Source organism: Musa acuminata, chromosome BXJ2-10 (genome assembly GCF_036884655.1).
Source record: "Musa acuminata AAA Group cultivar baxijiao chromosome BXJ2-10, Cavendish_Baxijiao_AAA, whole genome shotgun sequence".
Lineage (NCBI taxonomy): Eukaryota > Viridiplantae > Streptophyta > Magnoliopsida > Zingiberales > Musaceae > Musa > Musa acuminata.
This window is the reverse complement of record NC_088347.1, coordinates 27,708,205-27,729,084: the sequence shown is the minus strand read 5'-3', so window position 1 is coordinate 27,729,084 and position 20,880 is coordinate 27,708,205. Positions and strand designations below refer to the sequence as shown.

The following is a 20,880-nucleotide window of genomic DNA, read 5'->3' as shown; positions in this document are numbered from 1 at the left end:
AAAATATTTCTCGATCATGAATATGTATCATAAGCACAGCAATTAAGTTATAATTCTAATGCTCAGCTACAAGCAGCAGACTTGAGCAAAGGATTTTAATTCGAAATGCAATATTATCTTATTTCAGATTTTCTCATTGCCATTCCATGAAGCTGAAGATAGATGAAGTGATAACCTTCTCACCAAGAAGGAAGACAAACTAGGATGTACAAGAAGATGACAGGCAAAAAACACTCGAGGTTGTGACAAGGAAACTGCAGTTAGGATTAGAAAACGATCGAGTTTGATATAAAGTATCGTCTTTCCGATGCCTAGTCGAGGTACTTTGGAAAACAGACTCCTGTCATTTGGTCATGGAAATTAAATTACTCAGTGAAGAAGGATCACGAGAAGTTTTCCTTCCATTCCTCTGGTAAAGATGACCCAAATACTTGGGATAATGTTAGCTTCTGCCTCTTCGTGAGTTTGTTGGGTATTCCGGCCACCGAAATCCCTCTCTTGAGTGACTCGCGCCCATATTCAACAGATTTTCTTCTCAGAGAGCACAGCAAAGCAGATGGCTTGGTTACGATAACATTGTCCTCTGCACCAGAATCAGGTTCTTCGCCTTCATTTGATGAGTCCTGTACCTCTTGATTGTCATCCTTCTCGGTCGTAGTTTCTCCTTCTCCTGGCACGGTCCTTTCGGTTTCTTCTAGCCTGCTGATTCCCCACCATTTGAATGAAGTTGATGATAGACCATTTTCTGGAAAACCATATTTGAATTCGTCCATGAACGTAGGGATGTTTTTTGATTGGTTTTGATGGAGCATATTTGGCCATCCGTTTTGAGTAAACCTACTTCCTTGCAGTTGCGAAACATGCCCTGGCATGGAAACTCTCTGCATTTTGGAAGATTCTTGAGCAGGGTTCGGTGTTCTGTTTCAAAATTCAAAAAAATTGCATTAGGCAAGGCTTATAGGAGCAAGCAAAGAATTAAATTGTTACTTGCAAAAGAACCTACACTATGACGTCCAGCATCGACAAACCACTGATGTATGTATTCACAAATAAAGTGCAAATTATCTATCAAATAACTAAAGAAGACCATGTTTGAACTGCACAGATGACGACCAATTTTTCTGCTTCTTGTAGTGTCATTAATATAAGTTAATGATGAACACAGATTCAACAAATTTTCCATATAGGAGAAAGCTGATGTGTTAATATGTTTGCCTTCTCTGCGTGCTTTGCAGACCTCAGAAATCCCTCTAGAAATAACGTTGGTTCACTTTTTTTTATTGAAATAAAGCTGACATTCTTGGTTTTTTAAGGTCTGGAGCACAAGTAGGGGCTCCTCGCCAAGTTGTGTCTACCTCCAACATGCCGCCTCCAAATATGGCAAAAGCATGAGACATGTTCGACTCTAGAAATATTATCTTAGTATATGAATTCATGCTTCATAATGCCTCCAATATTGCAAAAACATGAGACATGTTCAACCCAACAAACATTATCTTGTATATGAATTCATGTTTCATTAGTGATCATCAAATCGTGGTGCATCTAGCATAGCAGCAGAAATATCTGTTTACAAAAAAAAAGGAACAAATAAAAGACAAGAAAATTGAGAGTTTTATCCTATTGCACAAAGATAGATCTCTTCGGTTCAAAAAATAATAGAAAAAGAATATTCTTCTTCCAGTAATAATTCTCTACATCAAAGCAGTTCAGCTTAGGTCATCAAGCCCCTCTTTTCACAGAATAGGATGATTCACATTATTTCTGTATCATTCCGAAAGGAGCAAGTACTGTATTTATAACAAAATTCCTTATGCACATACTAAAATATGATTTTCTAATTAGTCATGGTGACCTGAAAACCATGACCTGGGTGTTATACGCTAAAGCTAGTGTTGCAGGTTACTGGTTACAATTTAGTTAGGTTTTGATGATACTTGTACGGGAAAAAAAAAAATTAAGGGCATGAAAAATTAAGGCCACATCCTATTGCATACAAATATTTCTAACTAGATACAAGCTAAATAAATAGCAAACATTAAAGGCATGGAAAATCTAAATAGGCACTCCAAACACCCCAAGTAGTAAACATTGTAATCTACAAAGATACAAGATGACATTATTTTTTTCTGTAGTTGCTAGTAAATACTTCCATGATTATTAACTGAAGACAAAATTGCCATATTTGTTTGTAAGGATCAGAGGTCAATCGGTTTCCTCAATGCATCTAGACACAATAATTAGCAGAAACTTGGTCACAAGAGTTTCATATAAAGTTCAGGCCATGCAATAAGCAATATAATGAAAGAGATGACATCAATTTTAATTTTAACCAGTCAAATGTCCTACGTGCTCCTTGCGATAACTTAAAACTGCTAAGACTAAAATTGACAAAATAAGATCATTAGACGAGAAATGTGATTATTGATAAAATAAGATAAGTTCCAGAAATAGGTGAGTCACAATAACAGAGCCAAAACTTTGTCCTATCCATTTGGCGATTAGCATTTTTATAAAGACTTGATTCACTATCACCCCGAAGTCAAAATGGATAAAACTGTTCACATAGTTATAGGATGATCATTTGGCATATTTTCCTTGCAAACTCATCCAAGAGGGCACATTTTTTGCAACAATTTGAAGAATAGCCTACAAGCATAACATTCATACACACGGGTTAAATGTTTTCTCCAAGTAATTCTATCAAGTAGCAAATACTAGCTACAGATTAGTTGAGAACTCATGCCTTCCTAAGCATGCATCGAGTAAGAATCCTGCAGAACAACTGCCTGTGAAGTTGAAATAAATACTCATGGCAAGACATTTACATGGACAAGATTGTGTTTAAGATAATATTTGATGAAGTTTACACTAAAAAAAGCCATACCTAATAAAGCATGATAAATTAGAAGACAAAGATATGGATGGAGATGCATTATACTTTTCACTGAACAAGAAAAGTAAGTATACTCACAAAGCTGATAAGGAACCAACTGGCGATGACATCACATTGGACACATCATTCTTTTGGTTAGTCTTCGATAAATCAGCTAGCTCCTTACTTCTCTCCTTAGCAATATCTCTTCTAATATCTTCTACAGTCTTCCCAGCAAGATACTAAAACAACATGACCATTTTAATTTTCACAATTGAAGATACATTTCTACGAAGAACAGAACAACACAACAAAGTTGCTAAAAACAAGACCAAATTCCTAATTATTTCTTCTAGAATGCTTTATAAATAAATACCAAATATGATAACCAAAATGATAGATAATTATGTTAGCAAAAGATCATTCAGCACAGATGTTAAAATGTAAAACGCAAGGTGGAACAGTTTCCAAAACAATACAATCACATAGGTACTGTCAGTTTGACTTGATAAGTTGATAAAAAGCAACCATCATTTCCATTGTAACTGGAGATGGATCGAGCACTTATCTGTTGTGAATTAAAGAGAATGTAACATCTGAAGGACATGAAAGAATTTTATATTTTGTAATGTGATTTTTCTACATGATATAAAGTCACGTAATAAAATTGTAATAAAATTGACATGCATCATTCCAGCTCATTGTAATAAAATTGTAAAAACCATTGCAAAATATAACAACTTTGTTTGAAATGAACATCTGAGAAATTGTGCAAGCGTCTTTAATTCAACAATCTAACAGAAAATCTTCATCTACTGCAGAAAAGGGAAAAAAAGAAAGCACAGTCACCACAGAACATGGATAGTCTTAGCGGATATAGAGGTCAAGGAGAAAAAGAAAGAAAGATGTAGAGGGAAATAAATGAAAAAGAAAAGAAAGGCTTATGACCATATTTGCCATTGAACTCTATGAAAATTATAACAGACACCAAACTGCCACTAAAAGATTATGAATCTCTAAAAGGTTACATTCAACTGGATGGAACAAATAAAGAACATCTCACAAAATGAACTTAAGAAAAAAAATTTTGTGTTTGTAGAAAGCTTTATATGCAACAGTTACATTGCTATTACACAATTTCAAAATCAACTTTTTTTTTTCGTTGATCAGTTTCTGTATATGCCAAAAAGATGGATGAGAAGAGTTTATGTATTCCATTGATAATGCAACATTTCTTGAGATAACCACCACGAAACTAATGAGAAAACTTAAATCAGCAACCTACCTTTCGATATGGCCACCTTACAATGCCATAGTCGCGACATATCTTCTTCAAGACACTTGTACAGACTCCTATAAAGCAGCATTCGCAACTGTCAGATGGAAATTGTATAATTACGTTTGAAGCCTGATTTTAAATATAAAAAATGTAACAGAAAGTAAAATAGAAAGCCTTAAAATGTTGAACTTAGAAGGATTTATATTGGACCAGTTATGAGATCTAAAGAATGGAGTAGCTGATGGCTATATGTGACATACATTTGGATGGAGTAGTTAATGGCTCTATGTATTAGGCTATAGCTACTAATTCCCAAAATAATGGAGTGCACCATGGCTCTATGTATGTGACTTATCTTTTAAGAAAAGTGGTGATCCAATTTCTCTCTTGTCACTCCATGAATTATCTTATTTCTTTGTATATTCTTCATCGCTGCTGCTGCTTTTATTGTTTAATATTTCTGTTATTGATGTGTTTATAGTCCTACCTACCCTGCAGTAGATTTCCTTCATCTAATTTCTTCCGGTTTAGTGATTGCAACTTTGCTATTATTGTCAAAGATTGATCTGTAATGTACATCACAACTGCTTGCCTAAATGAATGTTGCTACATCCGATTTCTTGCTTCCCAGTTTAAATTATAAGGAAACAGCAAGCTGCTTGCTAATAAGCTTTCTATCCTTCACATAAATATCAGAACTGATTAATCAAGTCCTGAATGATGTTCCTTCATCATACCATCTTGCCGCTTTCATGCTACACAGCTTTTCCCCATCAAATAGTACACTGAATTCTAGAAATTGTAGAATATGGTAAATGTTCAATCCTCATGAAAATATACACTCCTGATTCGTAATTCCATGCCCATGCACTCTCTATCACTCTATGTTGTCCAATCCATATGATTCCTTTTAACTTCTATATTCAAGCTTTTCATATTTATTAAATTAAACCTGATGTTTAATCACATACGTAACTGCAGATAAATGGAATGCAGTAACCAACCAAAATAAATGCTCAGCCATGACAATGTAAACACAATTTTATTCAACCAAGAGAAAAATCTAACGAACGACAAGTGGCCTCTATACCATTTGGAACAACAAGTCAGTAGCAAGTTATCGAATTCTCATCTCCAGACTTTAGGTATCAGTATCAGCCCAAGCTTGAACAACAAATCTGCCAAAACCTTGTCTACTGCAGTTGTACATTTTGCGCTTTTTGGTTTCCATTAGTGTTCCCAAGGTGAAATTTATTTTTTCTTTGTGCTAATTTCATAGTTTTATGTTGAGCCACAATAGTAACAGTATGCTTGAAAGAGAATGAGAACCACCCTCATTCTAATGAAGTCCAGAGATGAGAAGATCGAAGAGGAAAAACCAAAGCCCAAATCCATGCATTCTAATGAAGGTAAAGTGCACCACAACCGAGTTCCTCAAGAGCACTCACAGAAATCCAAACAAACAAAGCCACCCGCCAGATCCTAAATCCAACCGCAAAGAGAAATAAATAGACAGAAAATCACAATAAGAAGCGGGAATCGGGGGATCTTCAGGAGGGTTCGGGTGTGGTTACCGAGGACGGGGGCGGCCTCGGCGATGGGAAGCGAGAAGAGCTTGGAGATCTCGTCGAAGGTCAGCGTGCCGCTCGGTGGCGGTCGTGCTTGCTGTTGCTGTTGTGGCCGAGGAGACCGAGAGCCAGAGGCCTCCAACCGTTGGGGCGCGGAGGTCATTTACAACCCAATCAATAGATCCTAACCCAACCCAAATCTGAATCTGCTGTGCGAGGAGGACGAAGCAGCAGGGGGCGGATTAGGGTTTGGGCTTGGGGGGTTAATTTTGTGGGTTCATGTGGATTTCCGGGGTGCGAATAAACAGATCGGCTCGATTCCTCCGCCTCCGATTTCTAGGGTTGGGCGCAATATGAAACCTGCCCAAAAAGGCATACCTACGTGAATTATGTACGTCCGTGCGAACCACATGGTCTTTCTTTTCTTTACGGCATTTTACACACATATATATATATATATATATAGACTGAACTTTCATCAAATGATGCCTCCTAATTATGATTTTTTGTATTATTTTAATAAAAATATATTTTTTTTTCGTTAGAAATATTTGATCTGGTAAACATTGCTCGTCCTTCCATGTCATCTCTATATAATGTCATCGATGAGCAACAATACTCTCCTCCTCCTTCAGTCGTCTATGCAATGCGAGTAAAACATAAGTGAGCAAAGAAAATGTTAATAACGATGCATGAAGTGTTGTGATAAATAATGAACATTATCTTTTATACATTCATGAAAGTGTAATCGTTGCTACGATACAATGGTAAAAATGAACAATGCTAAATAGAAACAACATAAAAAGATGAATGACATAAGAAAAGAAAAAGGAGTGGAAAAAGAGGAGACCACGACAATGATGATCGAAGCGGAAGGTAGAGAGATATTTTCGTTAAATAAAAAAAAAACACATTAGGTGAAAACTAATTAGGATGGTAGTTTTTAAGGTAAAATATCCTTATATAAGTATATAAAATAATTTACATAAAATTTGAATTTTTTTTCTCTCACCCTAACATTTTTTTGAGAAATGTCTTACTTTCATTCTTTAGAATACGCAATAAAGATTTATTGGAAACTTTGGACTGCTAAAAGTATTTGTATTCGTCGCTAACCCCAATAATAAGTAGCTGTCGTCGCCCTTTGGTGATCCCAAATCATATGCTCCAAGTACTGAAATATCTCAATCCTCGCTGTCCTCTTAATAATTAAATCCTAGAAGGTTTGGAAGAACCGAAAGCAGCAAAAAACATCACTGGCAAGTTGGAGTTAGTCATGCCAAATGCTTTTGTCTGATGCTGATAATTGCAGATGCCCCTTTCCCACTTCGAATCAAGAAGGCCGCATTAGATCTACAACTCATTCTTCTCTGGTGAGAAAACTCGCTATCAGAATCCCAAGGAAAATATGCTCACAAACTTTCAAGCTTTCAAGCTCAGACCACACAGTTCGTACCCTTGCCTTCTCGATGTTCACCCCGGCGAGGACGAGAGAGACAACTGAGATGCCACATATCCAAATGGAAGCACCCAAAGCTCTGAGGCCCACCATGGTTCTTGATGTGCCATGGATGGCTCCCGAGCCACCTACGAGATGGATACAAAACCTTTGTGGGCAGACGACGACGCCTCAACAAAACCCATTAACTGCGCGAGAAGATGCTATACTGACACATACAGTACAATAATGACATGACGGAGTTACGCACCGATTGTTCATTCAGCAATGAATTCTATCACAAAACTGGAAGTCCTATCAGTGAGGCATTCAATCGGAAAGGACTGCTGTTGCGTTCATAACTTACTGAGTCATTGTGAACTTACTAATGCAAATTTAAAGTACGTGCTGTGGGAAGCCATTTCTGTGTATGTGTGTATCTGTTGATAGAATGGCTTCGTTATTCGTTGAGATGATGTACATACTACGTAAAGGGTGGCACACTAGTAAGCTTATTAGCTCTTACATCAGAAGAAGCATTAGGTTTACTTACTAGATATTTGTTCTGCCGAGAGATAGGAGGAGCAGATTTGTGGAACTGATGAGCCCAATGTGACGTTGAACGTGTCTTCGGTCCACTCCTCCTGCATGGCTCTGTTCAAGCGCGCTACAAATCCATGGTGCTTCGCGTCGCAGTAATTCAAGAAGCTCGCCAGGCGTACGTGGTCGTCGTCCTCCCAGCACGAAGCTGTGAACGGTGATATGCTGGTGTTGCGGGGCCTGATGGAAGGAGATGCCATGCCGGAGGACATGGCAACGTACTCTGCCATGGCGTCAAGAAGCGATCTCGGGGCCTCGCCTCGCCCATCCCATAGCCAGACCCGCGCCATGCCCCGTTGCACCGCCTCAGCCACGGCCGCTTTGACGTCGGCAGCCTCCATCACGGCCGGGCTCATCCGGACGACGAACTCGCCCGCGCTGCGTCCTCCGCGGACTGCAACCGTGCTGTCGAGGTCTTCGCCGGCCATGTAAAGTGTCACGCGGTCCACCGGCTTCCTGGGAAACGAATCGTCCGGGTAAAGGATGCGCTGCACGAGATTGCTGGAGGCGACGACGAGTCTGGTGGCGCGGTCGTTGGAGACGAACAGAAGGTCGAAGCGCCGGCCTGCGTGGGTGTGCAAGGCGGCATTGACGACGACGATCTGAAAGCCCTTGGCGGCCTCGTAGTTCGCCAACAGAGAGAAGGCCGCGACGACAAGGAATATGGTGAGGCCGACGAGAATGTTAGGATTGGAGGACTTGGCCGGAGGGGGTCGAGAGTTGGGGACGGTGTTAGGAGGAGAAGCAAGGAGAGGCTGCTCCATTGCAGACGTAGATAAAGAGAGTGCGGCAAAATAACGAGTTACATCAACATATATAAGCTTCGCTACAACCGTAGTAATCTTAGTAAGAATGCATGAACAAGAGAACAGAAACAGGAACAAAAATCTGAACCAATCACTCTCACGTCCTATAGATTTACCGCCATGATCTTATCACCTCGAAAAGCTTGACCAGCGAATGGCTCGACGTGCGTTGTCGACTACGTACAGTCGAGGTACTTAGAGACGAGCGTATTGAAGTATGGGAGCTGTCGTCGGCCAATACGTCTAGGGAAGTGGGGCCCGTTGATTTATGAGATCTTGTCTTGTGTAAGGAGCCTTTGTGTGCCGCTCGTGATGCCATGAGATTTAAGAGGGAGAGAGAGAGAGAGAGAGAGCAAAGAGAAAGAGACCAGACATGGTGGGTTGATGGCCACTTACGTTTCCTGGACATGAAGAAGAGAACAAAGTGCAGACACTTCCAATTACTTCACATCTAATCACAGACATCGCATCCGTGTTTAAGATAAGCTGCATCTGTCGGACGACGAACACCAATCCCATCTCGAGATCCAATTATTTCGTCGTTCAGAGATGAAATCCGTGCATATCCAACACAGTGTGTGACTGATCTCAATTTGAGGAAGACCACTAGTCGATGAGCTCTGACCAGTTTTGTCCCACAGGAATCATAAAGCTATGATTATTATTATTATTGACGTAGATTGGATGTGAGGTTAATATGTAAATGGCCAAATGGCATTACAAAGGAGAACTCGTTTCTTGTTGTCGGTCAGTGCTTAACCTTTATGATATCTATTCCTATTGTTCGTCTTCCTTCGGTACTTAGGAAAAGTCCTCTTCGTATTGAATTCCCTGTACAACTCGATCTTCTATTCCTGTTATGTCGATATTACGTATTGAATTCCTCATGCAAATTAGAAAGGGGAAAGCTTTTTGCGTGTGGCTCTACTCGCCGGAATCTGGTGTTGCTACGCTACGGTCAACAGCAAGAGACCCAAAACACCAGACAAGTTTGGGACCCATCCATGTTAATTACATGATTGATGAGACCTGTCGCTCATGCACAAGAACCATCTATGAGGCAATGGAGCTCATTGAGCCACAACATCTAGTAGCAGTTTGCTTGAAAGAGAATGAGAACCATCCTCGTCATTCATCGAGCAGCTGAAGCTTTTCCACCATGCAAGTTTTACTGTGTACGATTGGGTCATTTTGAGCAGTGCAATGGACGCTAACCACATGAAACTAAGTGTGCATCCTCCAGCATTCACTGATTAGGCTATTAATTGCACAATCTATTACTTGCATTCGCTGATTCAAAGCATGACATGGTACTGACTGAATCCATTGTAGGATCACAGAAAAGTAGTACAAGATGCAGTCCTAATCTTGCATAGATCGTAGCTCAGCGGTCGGCTCCACTTGCTTCTGCGTCATGCATTGACTACTGCTTCCCCTCAATTATTCGGCCATTGTCACTGCTAACACTAACTCATACGCTCATGTCTATGGATCTTGATCAGGAGGATCTACGTTCCTTGCGAACGTACTGAGGTCGATAAGAGGTTGGCAGGCCGAGCAGACCTTTTCGGAAGGCGAGCCGCATACATCCTCCAGCATCCGATCGTCCCACTCCTCCTGCATGGCTCGATTCACGCGCGCTACGCGCAGCTGCTCCCCCGCCGCGCAGCAGGAATTGGTGCGGAGTGTAGCACTGGCGTTGTTCTGCGTGGTGAGGTACTCTACCATGGCGTCAAGAAGCGGTCTCGGGGCCTGGCCTCGCCCGTCCCAGAGCCAGACGCGAGCCACGCCCCGCTGCAGCGCGGAAGCCACCGACATCTGCACGTCCGCCGCCTTCATGACGGCCGGGCTCAGCTGGACTACGAACTCGCCTGGGTGGCGGCCGTGGCTGACCACGACGGTCTCGTTGAGGTTTTCGTCGGCCAAGAAAAGCGTTATCCGGCGCACTGGCTTCCGAGGGAACGAATCATCCGGGTAGAGGACGCGCTGAACGAGATCACTGGAGCTGAGGACGAGCCTGGCGGCTCGGCCGTTGGAGACGAATAGCAGGCCGAATCGGCGGGCGGCGGGGCTGCGCGAGGCGCCGTGGAGGACGGTGATGTCGAAGCCCTTGGAGGCCTCGTAATTTGCCCACAGGGCGCAGGCGGCGAGGACAAGGAAGATGCGGAGACGCCGGAGGAAGCTGGGATAGGAGGCCGTGGATGCAGGAGGGGCAGTTTTGGGGGCGGAGGTGGGAAGGAGAGGCTCATCCATCATGGAAAGCACCGAAGAATGTGATTGAGCTGCTCTTCGCTCAAATAACAACCGAGAGATAGCTGTGGCTGAAACTTAGCTCGAATCATTAAAGAGAGAGGAAACGTGTGTCCTCGCATCATAAACAGGAAGACACTGCAGTCCATCAACTCTAAACCGAGCTACTCCAAGATAAAAAGAGATAAAAGCACTCGCTTTCGGGTGATTTCTCACCTTTCTTTATAGTGGTCAATAGGGCCTTATCCATGGGGCTGTCCGAGTTGTATGGGATGGCTAATGGCTATAGAAAAGCGTAAGAAGAATAAATGCTTGGTGGCTGCAGAGCTGTGACGCCAAGTGTAATTACTGCCCAACCATGTGGCGCTCAAGGCATCAGAGGACGAGTGGCCCGACAGCGTCCAATCATCCAACCAGAGCAAGCACCACCACGTGACGTCGTACCTAACATGACGGTCACCGTTGGATCAATTCGTCGAACAGCTTCTCGGCAACGCCGGTGCAGTCATCTGATCAGCCTGTTCATGACGCCAGACTGAATTAAAACTCAGCGACTTCTGGACTTCACGCCATTGATAACATTACGCACCCAACTTATAAATAAACAGCAATTGTCCGAATGCAAAACGTATAAAGAAGAAACTAAATGGTCAAATGTACAGTCCACGTGCATTAAACACATTCAACAAACTCAAATTAACTGCCACAGTAATGAAAATTAAGTGCACTAAATTAAGTCCCATTATGTACAATAATACAATGTTCAAAAGACATCCATTAAAACCATGTGCCTAAAAGGAAAAAGATGAAACCATGCACAACCAGTTAGCAATGTGCTTACCAGCAGACTGACCGTGATCAAACCTATACACTTCAACCTTTATTTCTTGACGTCAGGATCTTCCTATCTGTACAAAAGAAGGAACAGGGACTTATATCCCTGTTTCGATTAATGGAGCTGATGATGCTTTGGTGCATCCGTGGCTGCAAAAGTGGACACACCCTTGAATACAATTGCACCTGCAGTTTCCTTGCCCAAACACACACCCCCCCCCACCTCACCGTATTTTACACTTAGAATACCTATGGAGAGTTAGTATTCACAAATACGTGGTTGCTGTGAGGAACTGCTACCCTTCCAAGCTAGTTCCAGGTACGATGGTGTTCTCTGGCAGCCCATTACTGCTTCCTCGTGGACCTTCAGGTGAGTCACCCACTGATTCAGTCATATCTTCTTGATGCACATCCACATGACTTGATGAAAAGAATTCCTGCAAAACCTTCTCATCTATTAGCAATCGTATCCATTAAATGGGAAACAAATCCTAAAGGTTGATCAACAAAGAAAATCTGCAAGAAACGGAGTAACCACATTTTATCTTTGACTTCATCATGATCTAGGACAGCGAAAACTTAGACATACGAAACCGCAAAATCACATGTCAGAAAAGGATGAAAAATAAGTTTTACCAACATCTAGATCCAAATGAACACGAGTAACACTAACAGTCATGTCCGTAAGAGGAATCATTTCTTTATAGACACCAGAAAATCAACCCTTGGCTCAAGGGATATAAACAAAGATTTAATAATATTCAGTCATCGAATACTATTTTATTTATTTGGTAATTTCAGCCACTAACTGAGTTTTTATGGAATAAGGAAACAATACAGAAAGTCACAAAACAGAGCCACGGAAGCGAGTTAAACAATTTTTTTGCATGACTACCTGCATGAATATGTATGCAGTTACACCTCAACAGCTCTTGCACAAACAGCTTATACGCGACCAAAAGCAAAGGACTAAATTTTGGCCGCAGCATGTGTCTAGTAACATCAATCATACTAACATCAAGCATTCAACACAATATTGACTATCAGAAAAAGACAAAAAAAAAAGCTCCTTCATATTCAATGCACCGTCCAGGACATCTAATCATTAGTTAGATCCTGGTGAACCCTAACACGCATAAGCTGAACATGTGAATTTATTAATTAACGACATCGGACATTCTCTGGTAGCTTTAACAAATTTGCTTATCAATCAATTCAATGCAGCTTATACACATCCAGTATACTAAGCTACTTCATAAGAATCCCAGAAACTTATTGATCTTTTACCTGATAACCAGCCTCCGCTCCCTCAGAATAAAAAAGAATGGGGCGGCATCTCTTATCTTCATTCATCAAGCTAGAGTTCTGGAAGTGGGCAACAAGTGCAGCTCTACCCTGGATTCTTGCATATGCCAGAGAGGCAACCTTCTCACTGTTAAACTTCTCCCATTTCTTCCCATGGAATGCCTGTTAAGTGTATAAAAGGGGTTTAGCAAAGCTTCCCAAGTTTACATGGTTTTGTTATTTGGTTGGCCTAGTTTACACTTCAAAACTTCTGTCTCCCAATCATAAACATTTCAGAAAGTAGACCTAACAAGAACTGAATCAGCAAGTAGGGAAACAAAACAAAACCAAACCTCATAAAAGGATATTATGTGTGCAGGAGACACCACGTTTATAAATGCATAACCCACATTGCATTTATTCTGCACAGATAAAATCAAATTTTGATTTAGCTTAAGATACTATTATGAAACCACCATTGTTTGAATTTTGAGCAAATTACCTTAAAATCTATTGGCAAGTACAAAAAGTCGTACGTGCCTTTGTGAGTTTCATCTATTGCAGCTAAAAGCATCTTCGAGGTGTACCTGGAAAGCAAGTAAAAACCAGATTAGGTTTATGATCCCATATAATTGGCAACGAATCATGATATTTGATAATTTTTCCAAAGATATACTTATTTGGAATGTTTTTTATCATTATCGTTGTTCGAGTGTCTTCCCCCTTAATTATTTTGTCCAAGTCAAGCTGATACAGCCTCTTGTCTACTTGACCACCATGGTTGTCAACTCGCCGACTGCGGTTCCGATCAACTAGACCATCAATGCCGATGGAACTTAGACCAGAATAAGGAGGACTGCGAAAGAGCACAGGTCCAAATCTCTGAGGAGGCATCATTCTCATATTGGGTGAACTATTATCTGGCATGTTTCCTGACATTATCCCTTGATTCATAGTGGCCTGAGGAGTTGTGTTCATAAGTAAACTGCCACCATTTCGGTTAATCCCAGTATTTCCAAATGCAACTTGGTTCATGAAGGATGTCTCTGGTGACTCGGGAAAATATCCATACTGCCTCTCGAAAGGAACAACAGATGGAGCTGATCCAACAGGATGGTGATGCTGACTGTGTGATGACCCAGTGAACGAGCCATGATGGCCTGAATATAGAAAGTTTTGCCCTTGCCCTTGTCCATTTGACATGAATGAATTTCCTGTAGCCCTAGACTGCCAAGCAGAAGACTGCATATTATCTGTGTAAGAAGCCGAGCTACCCCAGAGAAACTGTGGGCCAGTTAGAGTTCCAACTCCAGATGCATTCGATGTAGAAGGACCAAAAGAAGTTAAATTTCCTAGAGTTGGGGTCACCAATCCATGACCATGATCTGGGAAGGAATGAGATTGCTGATATCCACTTCCATGTATGGGACTCCCACCAGAAATTACCTGATCAGCATGGCTGGCCCTATTTTGGTCCTTTCCGATTGGTGCAATCTTAGTGGAAGTTGATATCATTGGAGGAAGTACAGAAGCTAGTCCAGGCAAATGATTATTTTTAATGGGGCTCATTGCTCCCCCACTAGGGGACTTGCTAAGAACTTGTAGTGGACTGTTATCATTTGGACTACTGAATTGTGCCCATAGACCTGTCATTCAAGAGGCACCCAGTTCAAATCACAAAATATGGCAAATGTAAAATATGGTGTTAAGAGTTGAAAAGAAAAAGCAAAGATGAACACTTGTATAAGACAATATAAACACAAAGATACACATGAATTTAGGTGCGTGTTACCCAAGTATACCTGGTGGTGAATTGGCGATAGGTGATCCCCCATGGTGCCGATAAACTCTGGTCTCATCGTGTTCTAGCTCATGAGTCAATTGTTGCATTAAGCTGTTTAAAAGATTGAGCTTTTAGCACTTCAGTACTAAATAATTCCAAAAAGAGTTTATGGAAAAAGCTACCCATGACAATAAGAAAACAATAAACCATCCAAGAATGAAATATATGCAAATTTAATGTAATAGTGCAAATTAGAGTGGAAAAAAAAATTCTACAGATCTTGTATAGCACTTCTCTCCAAGAATGAGATATATGCAAACACTAAAATCAATGTACATACTTCCTGCGAGCTCCACCAGGGCGGCTTGGTTCTAGCTTTATTCGCTTCCCAGCTATGTCACTCTTGTTCAATGACCGCAGGGCAGCTTCTGCTGCTCTGACATCATAAAACTCAATAAATTTGTGGTGCCGCTTGTGAGGAGTCTCCCTTATCTGCTTCAAACAGTAAAAAACCGACACCTTTGCATTAGCCTCAGGTGACTGGTAACCTTATGTGAAAAACGATCTCTGGGATTAACAAATATAAATAAAACTTCTCACCTCTTTAACTTCTCCATAGGCACCAAATATTTTCCTAAGGTCCTCGTTAGAAACGGAAGGATCCAAATTAAATATCACGAGAGTTCCTTGATTCATATCTTTGTCTGTTGGGTTATCCTGAAAATTACTAGAACAGATAATGACCAAGTAATAGAGAGTAAAATAGGTTACAGATTCTCCATAAAAAAAAAAAGAAAAAATATCCATATTGAGACCTTTGGAATTGAAAAATGTATGTCAAGCTTTCTCCGTCTTAAGGGCTTGTTCTGTAATGCACGCATGGCAGATCGAGCAGATCGTATATCATAGTAAGATATCATCACAAATCCCCTGTGTTTGCATGCCGTATAAAGACTTCGGATGTCCCCAAATTGCTAAAAACATGAAGCAACAAATAAATGTCAAGAGAAAGTCAAGAAACAAAGTTCTGGAATAGGAATGAGCAATAAGAAAATTACAATTTAGAAGAAGATTTCATAAGAAGGCAATAAACTAGCATGTTGACAAAATCAGACAAATTATTAGCATTATGCATGTAACTTGACAATAGATAGCACGTTCTATGTAATCTTCAGCTAAACAGTAAAAAGCTAGCACATAATAGTCTAACCATTGCAGCATATCAATCACTAAATGAAAAACGGGTTTCTATAAGAAGTTTCAATAATTAAAAAAACTCGCACATCAGTTTAACTGGTTTTCTCGAAAGGCTATTTTATATCACTCATCCTACCTACATTGTATGACAAGTCATCTCTGTCTTTATTTGCCATGGCTATGAACTTGACTTTTACATTTAGGTTGATAGCAAGATTTCATGTCATAATAAAGTTACTCTGCATCCTGGGTGACTAGGATTGCAGTCACAGAATAGCCTCTTTGCTAGCAGGGATAGTACACTAACCCCGCCCAAGCTCCGGATAACCTTGTGAATTAGGTTGCCTCTCTAGGGTTAATATTAGGTTAGCAGCAGGTCACAAATTTGTCATCTAGGGCATTATTGATCTCCCAAGTTGTGCTCTTTAAACAATCCAGCTGCAATGAGAAAAAGCTTGAACATGATAGTATTGCTGAAGATGATGATTTGGAAACAAATTATATCAGTAGGTATGCCACATCACACTAAATGTTGAAAGTAGCACTTGGTATATTTGCTTAATAGACCAAGATGTAGCATGCACTAGTACCACAAGGGACACTATTTAAACGATTCACCATGTTGCAGCATTTTTTTTATTGATAAACAAACATGAGATGAATAGAGAAAACCAACAACCAACATTCCTATATAACGTTTTCATAACAGAAAGAAAATAACTTATTTTATAAACTTAGTGGTTCCACATAACAAAAGATATAACGAAAATAAGTTAGCAATACTTCCGACACCAATACAAGTAGTTCAACATTGTTATTAGCTTTAAAAGATATACCAAACAAAAGTAGTTCCACATTGTTATTAACTCATAGAAAAAGATAATCCTTCAACACCAATTCAAAAATTTTACAACGCTTTGCATATGACAACAGAGAATAGGTAACCTAATCTTTCTAAAAATTGCTTCTATATTAGTAACATTAGAACAATTGGGAACTTAAATTAACAAGACATAAACCAGGAGAAGGAACCATTTTCACAGTTTTTGCACAGAATTCACTACATGAAAATTAGCAATACTTGCAACTACAAATTAAGCTAGATATAAGCTGAAGCAGATTGAAAGCAGAAAGTTATGCAACAGAATTACAAACACTTACCTCAAAGAGCGACCTCAATTCAGAGTCTTCAACATTACTGTTGATGTTACGCACAAATAGAGTTCTCGAAGGATGCTCTCCATATGGGTGTTCCCCAGAAATAGTCCCAACACCATTAGGAAGACCATACTGACTAATTCCATTGCCTAAAAAGCCATCAGAGATGTTTGCCTTTGCAATACCAACTGTAATGCTTTCTATAGGATCAGAATCCATTTCCATGCCCCCAACACTGCCAAAAAGATCATAGTCTTCAAGTTCATCAACTTGACTAGGCAACCCATTAAGGTCGAAATCATCCATTATGCCAGACAAAAGGGCTTCTTCATCATCAGGTAACAGGATCCCAGTCCCATGGAGGTCCAGATCATCCACACAAACCTTACTCTCCGCGTCATTGTTTCCCTTTTCCAGTTTGGAAGATGCATCAAAAGTCCATTGAGCACCGATGTGTGAATCTGCAAAATTCGCTGAATAACATAGCATTAATAGAGTTGATTTGAATGATATAGCCAAAAGTCAGTAACCATTAAAAGGAACAGCATACATTTTTCATGACGAAGTACTGGTAATGAGCTTGAGAAAAGGCTAACATCACTTGATCCACAGAGCGTATTGGATCCAGATGGAATGTCCCACGCATTTTCTGCCTTCTTTGGAGTCTTCACCGATAGAAAATTTGAGGAAACTATGCAATAAGATCAAAAGTTTATGATCAGTTTTGTTCTGCTACTGTTGAAAAAGCATGATTTCATTTCTACTTACCTAAACGAGCTGAATTCTCCGAAGTTTGCTCCATTGATAATTTCTCTACAATTGCCATGAAGAAAGACATCTGGTAAGAGAGAGAATTCAAAAGCAAAGGTTTCACACACGCAGAGAGAGAGAGAGAGAGAGAGAGAGAGAGAGATGCTCCACACTTTGTATACTACATATTTCTCGACGAGAGAAAGGCACTATTAGAGGACCATGATAAACAAACTCCATGTAGATATTTCATGGTTTCAATTCAACGTATGGACATTTCATGGTTTGTTCATAGAAGGTTTATAAGATCGTTCCAACATAAGAATTCTTCAGAACATCAATTGACATGTGTAACACCATGATTGATATCATAAATCCACGCTGAAATTATTTCTTTTAACTTCATGAAGCCACGAACCACACAATTGAATTCCAAAACCCCGTCAGCAGCATTGACAATAAAAAATGACAACAAGGAAGACTAGTGCACCAATAGTCTATCAAAAGCATCGAGTCATAAATGATAGTGCAATCTTATTCAATCAGCAACAAGGCAGAATCCAGCTAAGAATCCAGAAGAGCTGAAAGGGGGATTCGAATTAAAACAGAATCCTATTGTCTTTCGGCACATCTTCTCCAAATCGCAAAGGATAAGAACCCTAATAATCCCCAAATCCACCTATCTCTCACATCCTAGCCAACAGAAGGTCCAACTAGTCCAATAAAAAGAGCGGAACCCCTTACCAGGCGACGGAACAACTCAGAATTCGCATCGGTAACACCCAAAATTCCCTCGGCACGTAGACGAAAGCCTGGAGCGCACTTCCGCCGATTCCGACCCAAATTCCCAGCAAAACCACTGCGATGGCACCCAAAAAGATCCGCCCTAATCGGCCGAAATCGAGAACAAAATCCACGACCCAGCTCCGCTGCCTCTATTATTGCGGCCGAGGTGCGTCTCCTCTCCTCTCCCTCCCTTCCGCACAAGGAAAACAGAAAGCGAAAGCGATGATCGCAGGAGCAAATGATGGAGAGAACGAGAGAGAGAGAGAGAGAGAGAGTCTTATTGGGTTAGTGCGCCGTGATTCAACCGTATTTTAATGGACTTGGCGTCCGTTGACACGCACCCCTCTCCCCTTCCCCCACCAAACCTGTTACTTGGCTTGTCCCTTCTCGTTCCTCGTCTCTCTCTCTCTCTCTCATACTGCCATTTCACCTTACATCACGATAATACTATATGCATAGGATCGATGAGTTGGGTGGTCGTTTCCCTTCGATATAACACATGACCTGTAGCTGATGCAGTACGATAGGAATCTAATTCTAATGATAATAATAATAATAATAATAATAATAATAATAGCTATTGGTTGTTGACGGTAGAGTTGATTAGTGTAATGCTCTCAATTAATAAGGCTGAGGTGGTTGGGAACAGTGTGACGCGCAAACGTCGCTTCGGGGATTATTTTATGGTTAGCAAGGTGGCTGGGGCGCACGAGGTTCGAATGGGCCGATCCATAGCCCGTATTGGAGAGGGCTTAAGGGACGCGTGTCGGCTTTCGGATGGTCCTGATCCGCTTGCGTGTTGGTTCGGATCGCCGTTCCCTATACGGCATCGTCGTGTGTGTGTGATCAAGTCAACCACGGTGTCAATAATTAATGGGTTCGAATGGCGACGATCCAACCTGGAGCTCACGTGGAAGTAAAAATGACGAGATCTGTACATGAGACGGTCAACCACGAAAAATGAGCACTGAAGAGAGTCGCTGTGGAACTAACTCATCATCGTACAGCTTCTGAAACAGTGGGATGCGTTTTTGTCTCAGTGGCGCTGTGGGGCCCATCGGGTTTGTCTCTAATTTAATTTTAAGTTTATCCGGATAAGTATCCACTCGGAGCCGCCAATTCCTGCCACGCAACCTTCGCTTAACGGGTCGTCGGCTAGCCAAATAAGACCACCCGGAATATGCGTCCGTATCCGAGTCGATCCCACCTTCACATTAATTTCTATCTCAAGAAAGTGTCATTGGGGACGTAGCTCATATGGTAGAGCGCTCGCTTTGCATGCGAGAGGCACGGGGTTCGATTCCCCGCGTCTCCAAATTTTAAGCACATTAATGTATTTTTACAGAAAATTATTTGGAATGTAGGAAAAGAGTTATAAATAAAAATATATATAATCACATGCCATATATATGTCTTCGCTTCTCCCCAGCGGCACATGATACAATGCACGCCCACAACAAGTGCATTCCGCGTTCACCTGAATCCACTCCTCCATATTGAATGCCATCACAAAAAAGTGTTGCAGATCTTTTAGCAGACACTGATACAGAATGTCGTCTCGTTGCCCTGCCGCTGCCGTTTAGATGGTATGAGGCGTTCTGCTGCAGAAAGGGTTGAGTAGGTTGCTAATGGCAACTATTTTTGTACGACAGCACGATGGTCGGCTAAGTACGATTTGACGTTTCGTCATCTCTCGGTGTTCACCGACAGAAAGCCCCCCTAATGAGACAGTGTTCTACTTTGAGCTTTGGTTGGGACATGAAGTGTCCTTTTTCTGTTAACTTATTGTGACCTTTGTGACGAAGAATGGTTTATTTCCTGAGGTTGATGTATGTCTTATATGAGACAAGTCGATCGTAATTTCATGCACGATTTTGCAAGTAGCCCTCTATTTTGGGCCGGGATTCCAGAGGCCCATTACAGCCCATTTTGCAATCCAGCAAGTATGAGCAAGGAATCTGAGTGGGCGTGTCACATATCCGTCCCAGGGACCCTCTAATCGTACGCGGCGCTTACACCTGCGGGGCCCTTAGCTGAGGTCACGCTGACTCCTGCACCCGTGGGCCCCCACCACACAGTCATGCCCGCGAGAGAGAGAGAGAGTCGCACGGCAAGGTGGTAAATTGGCGGGGGTTCGTTTTGGTGGTCGGGCAATACGATCTCCGAAGAGCACAAGCAATGGAGCACCTGTCATCATAAGAGGCGAGGCGAGGCGAGGCGAGGCGAGGAGATCATGCTGGGGAACCGCGACATCGATTACGGCCAGCGACGA

The 20,880-nt window shown here is 41.3% G+C and overlaps 3 protein-coding genes and 1 non-coding gene across 6 annotated transcripts; 1 reads left to right on the top strand and 3 right to left on the bottom strand.

Annotated features, from left to right (window-relative positions):
* Nucleotides 1-168: 168 nt before the first annotated feature.
* Nucleotides 169-8,558, bottom strand: LOC103969752 (uncharacterized). Its single transcript, XM_065128948.1, has 4 exons — nt 7,714-8,558; nt 4,161-4,228; nt 2,975-3,117; nt 169-918 (listed from the first exon to the last, which is right to left on the bottom strand). The coding sequence occupies exons 1-4, from the start codon at nt 8,522-8,524 to the stop codon at nt 384-386; spliced, it is 1,557 nt and encodes a 518-aa protein (XP_064985020.1). The 5' UTR covers nt 8,525-8,558; the 3' UTR covers nt 169-383.
* A 1,261-nt stretch (nt 8,559-9,819) lies between these two features.
* Nucleotides 9,820-11,796, bottom strand: LOC135624892 (uncharacterized). The gene is made up of 2 exons (XM_065128947.1): nt 11,658-11,796; nt 9,820-11,334 (listed from the first exon to the last, which is right to left on the bottom strand). Exon 2 carries the CDS (start codon nt 10,820-10,822, stop codon nt 10,052-10,054), a length of 771 nt encoding a protein of 256 aa, XP_064985019.1. The 5' UTR covers nt 10,823-11,334; nt 11,658-11,796; the 3' UTR covers nt 9,820-10,051.
* On the bottom strand, nt 11,529-18,872 carry LOC104001032 (protein MEI2-like 2). 3 transcript variants are annotated; one of them, XM_065128944.1, is made up of 13 exons: nt 18,567-18,872; nt 17,841-17,910; nt 17,623-17,763; nt 17,076-17,533; nt 15,533-15,691; nt 15,318-15,434; nt 15,058-15,209; nt 14,737-14,828; nt 13,611-14,580; nt 13,437-13,521; nt 13,288-13,356; nt 12,938-13,117; nt 11,529-12,087 (listed from the first exon to the last, which is right to left on the bottom strand). In XM_065128944.1, exons 2-13 carry the CDS (start codon nt 17,908-17,910, stop codon nt 11,947-11,949), a joined length of 2,634 nt encoding a protein of 877 aa, XP_064985016.1. In that variant the 5' UTR covers nt 18,567-18,872; the 3' UTR covers nt 11,529-11,946. The 3 variants fall into 3 exon arrangements, with proteins under 3 accessions (XP_064985016.1, XP_064985017.1, XP_064985018.1); XM_065128945.1 differs by having other exon boundaries at nt 17,076-17,545; nt 17,841-17,885; nt 18,567-18,871; XM_065128946.1 differs by having other exon boundaries at nt 17,076-17,545; nt 18,567-18,864.
* Nucleotides 18,873-19,850: 978 nt separating this feature from the next.
* On the top strand, nt 19,851-19,923 carry TRNAA-UGC (transfer RNA alanine (anticodon UGC)). The gene has a single exon. It is a non-coding gene; the product is annotated as a tRNA-Ala (tRNA).
* The last annotated feature ends 957 nt before the right edge of the window (nt 19,924-20,880 follow it).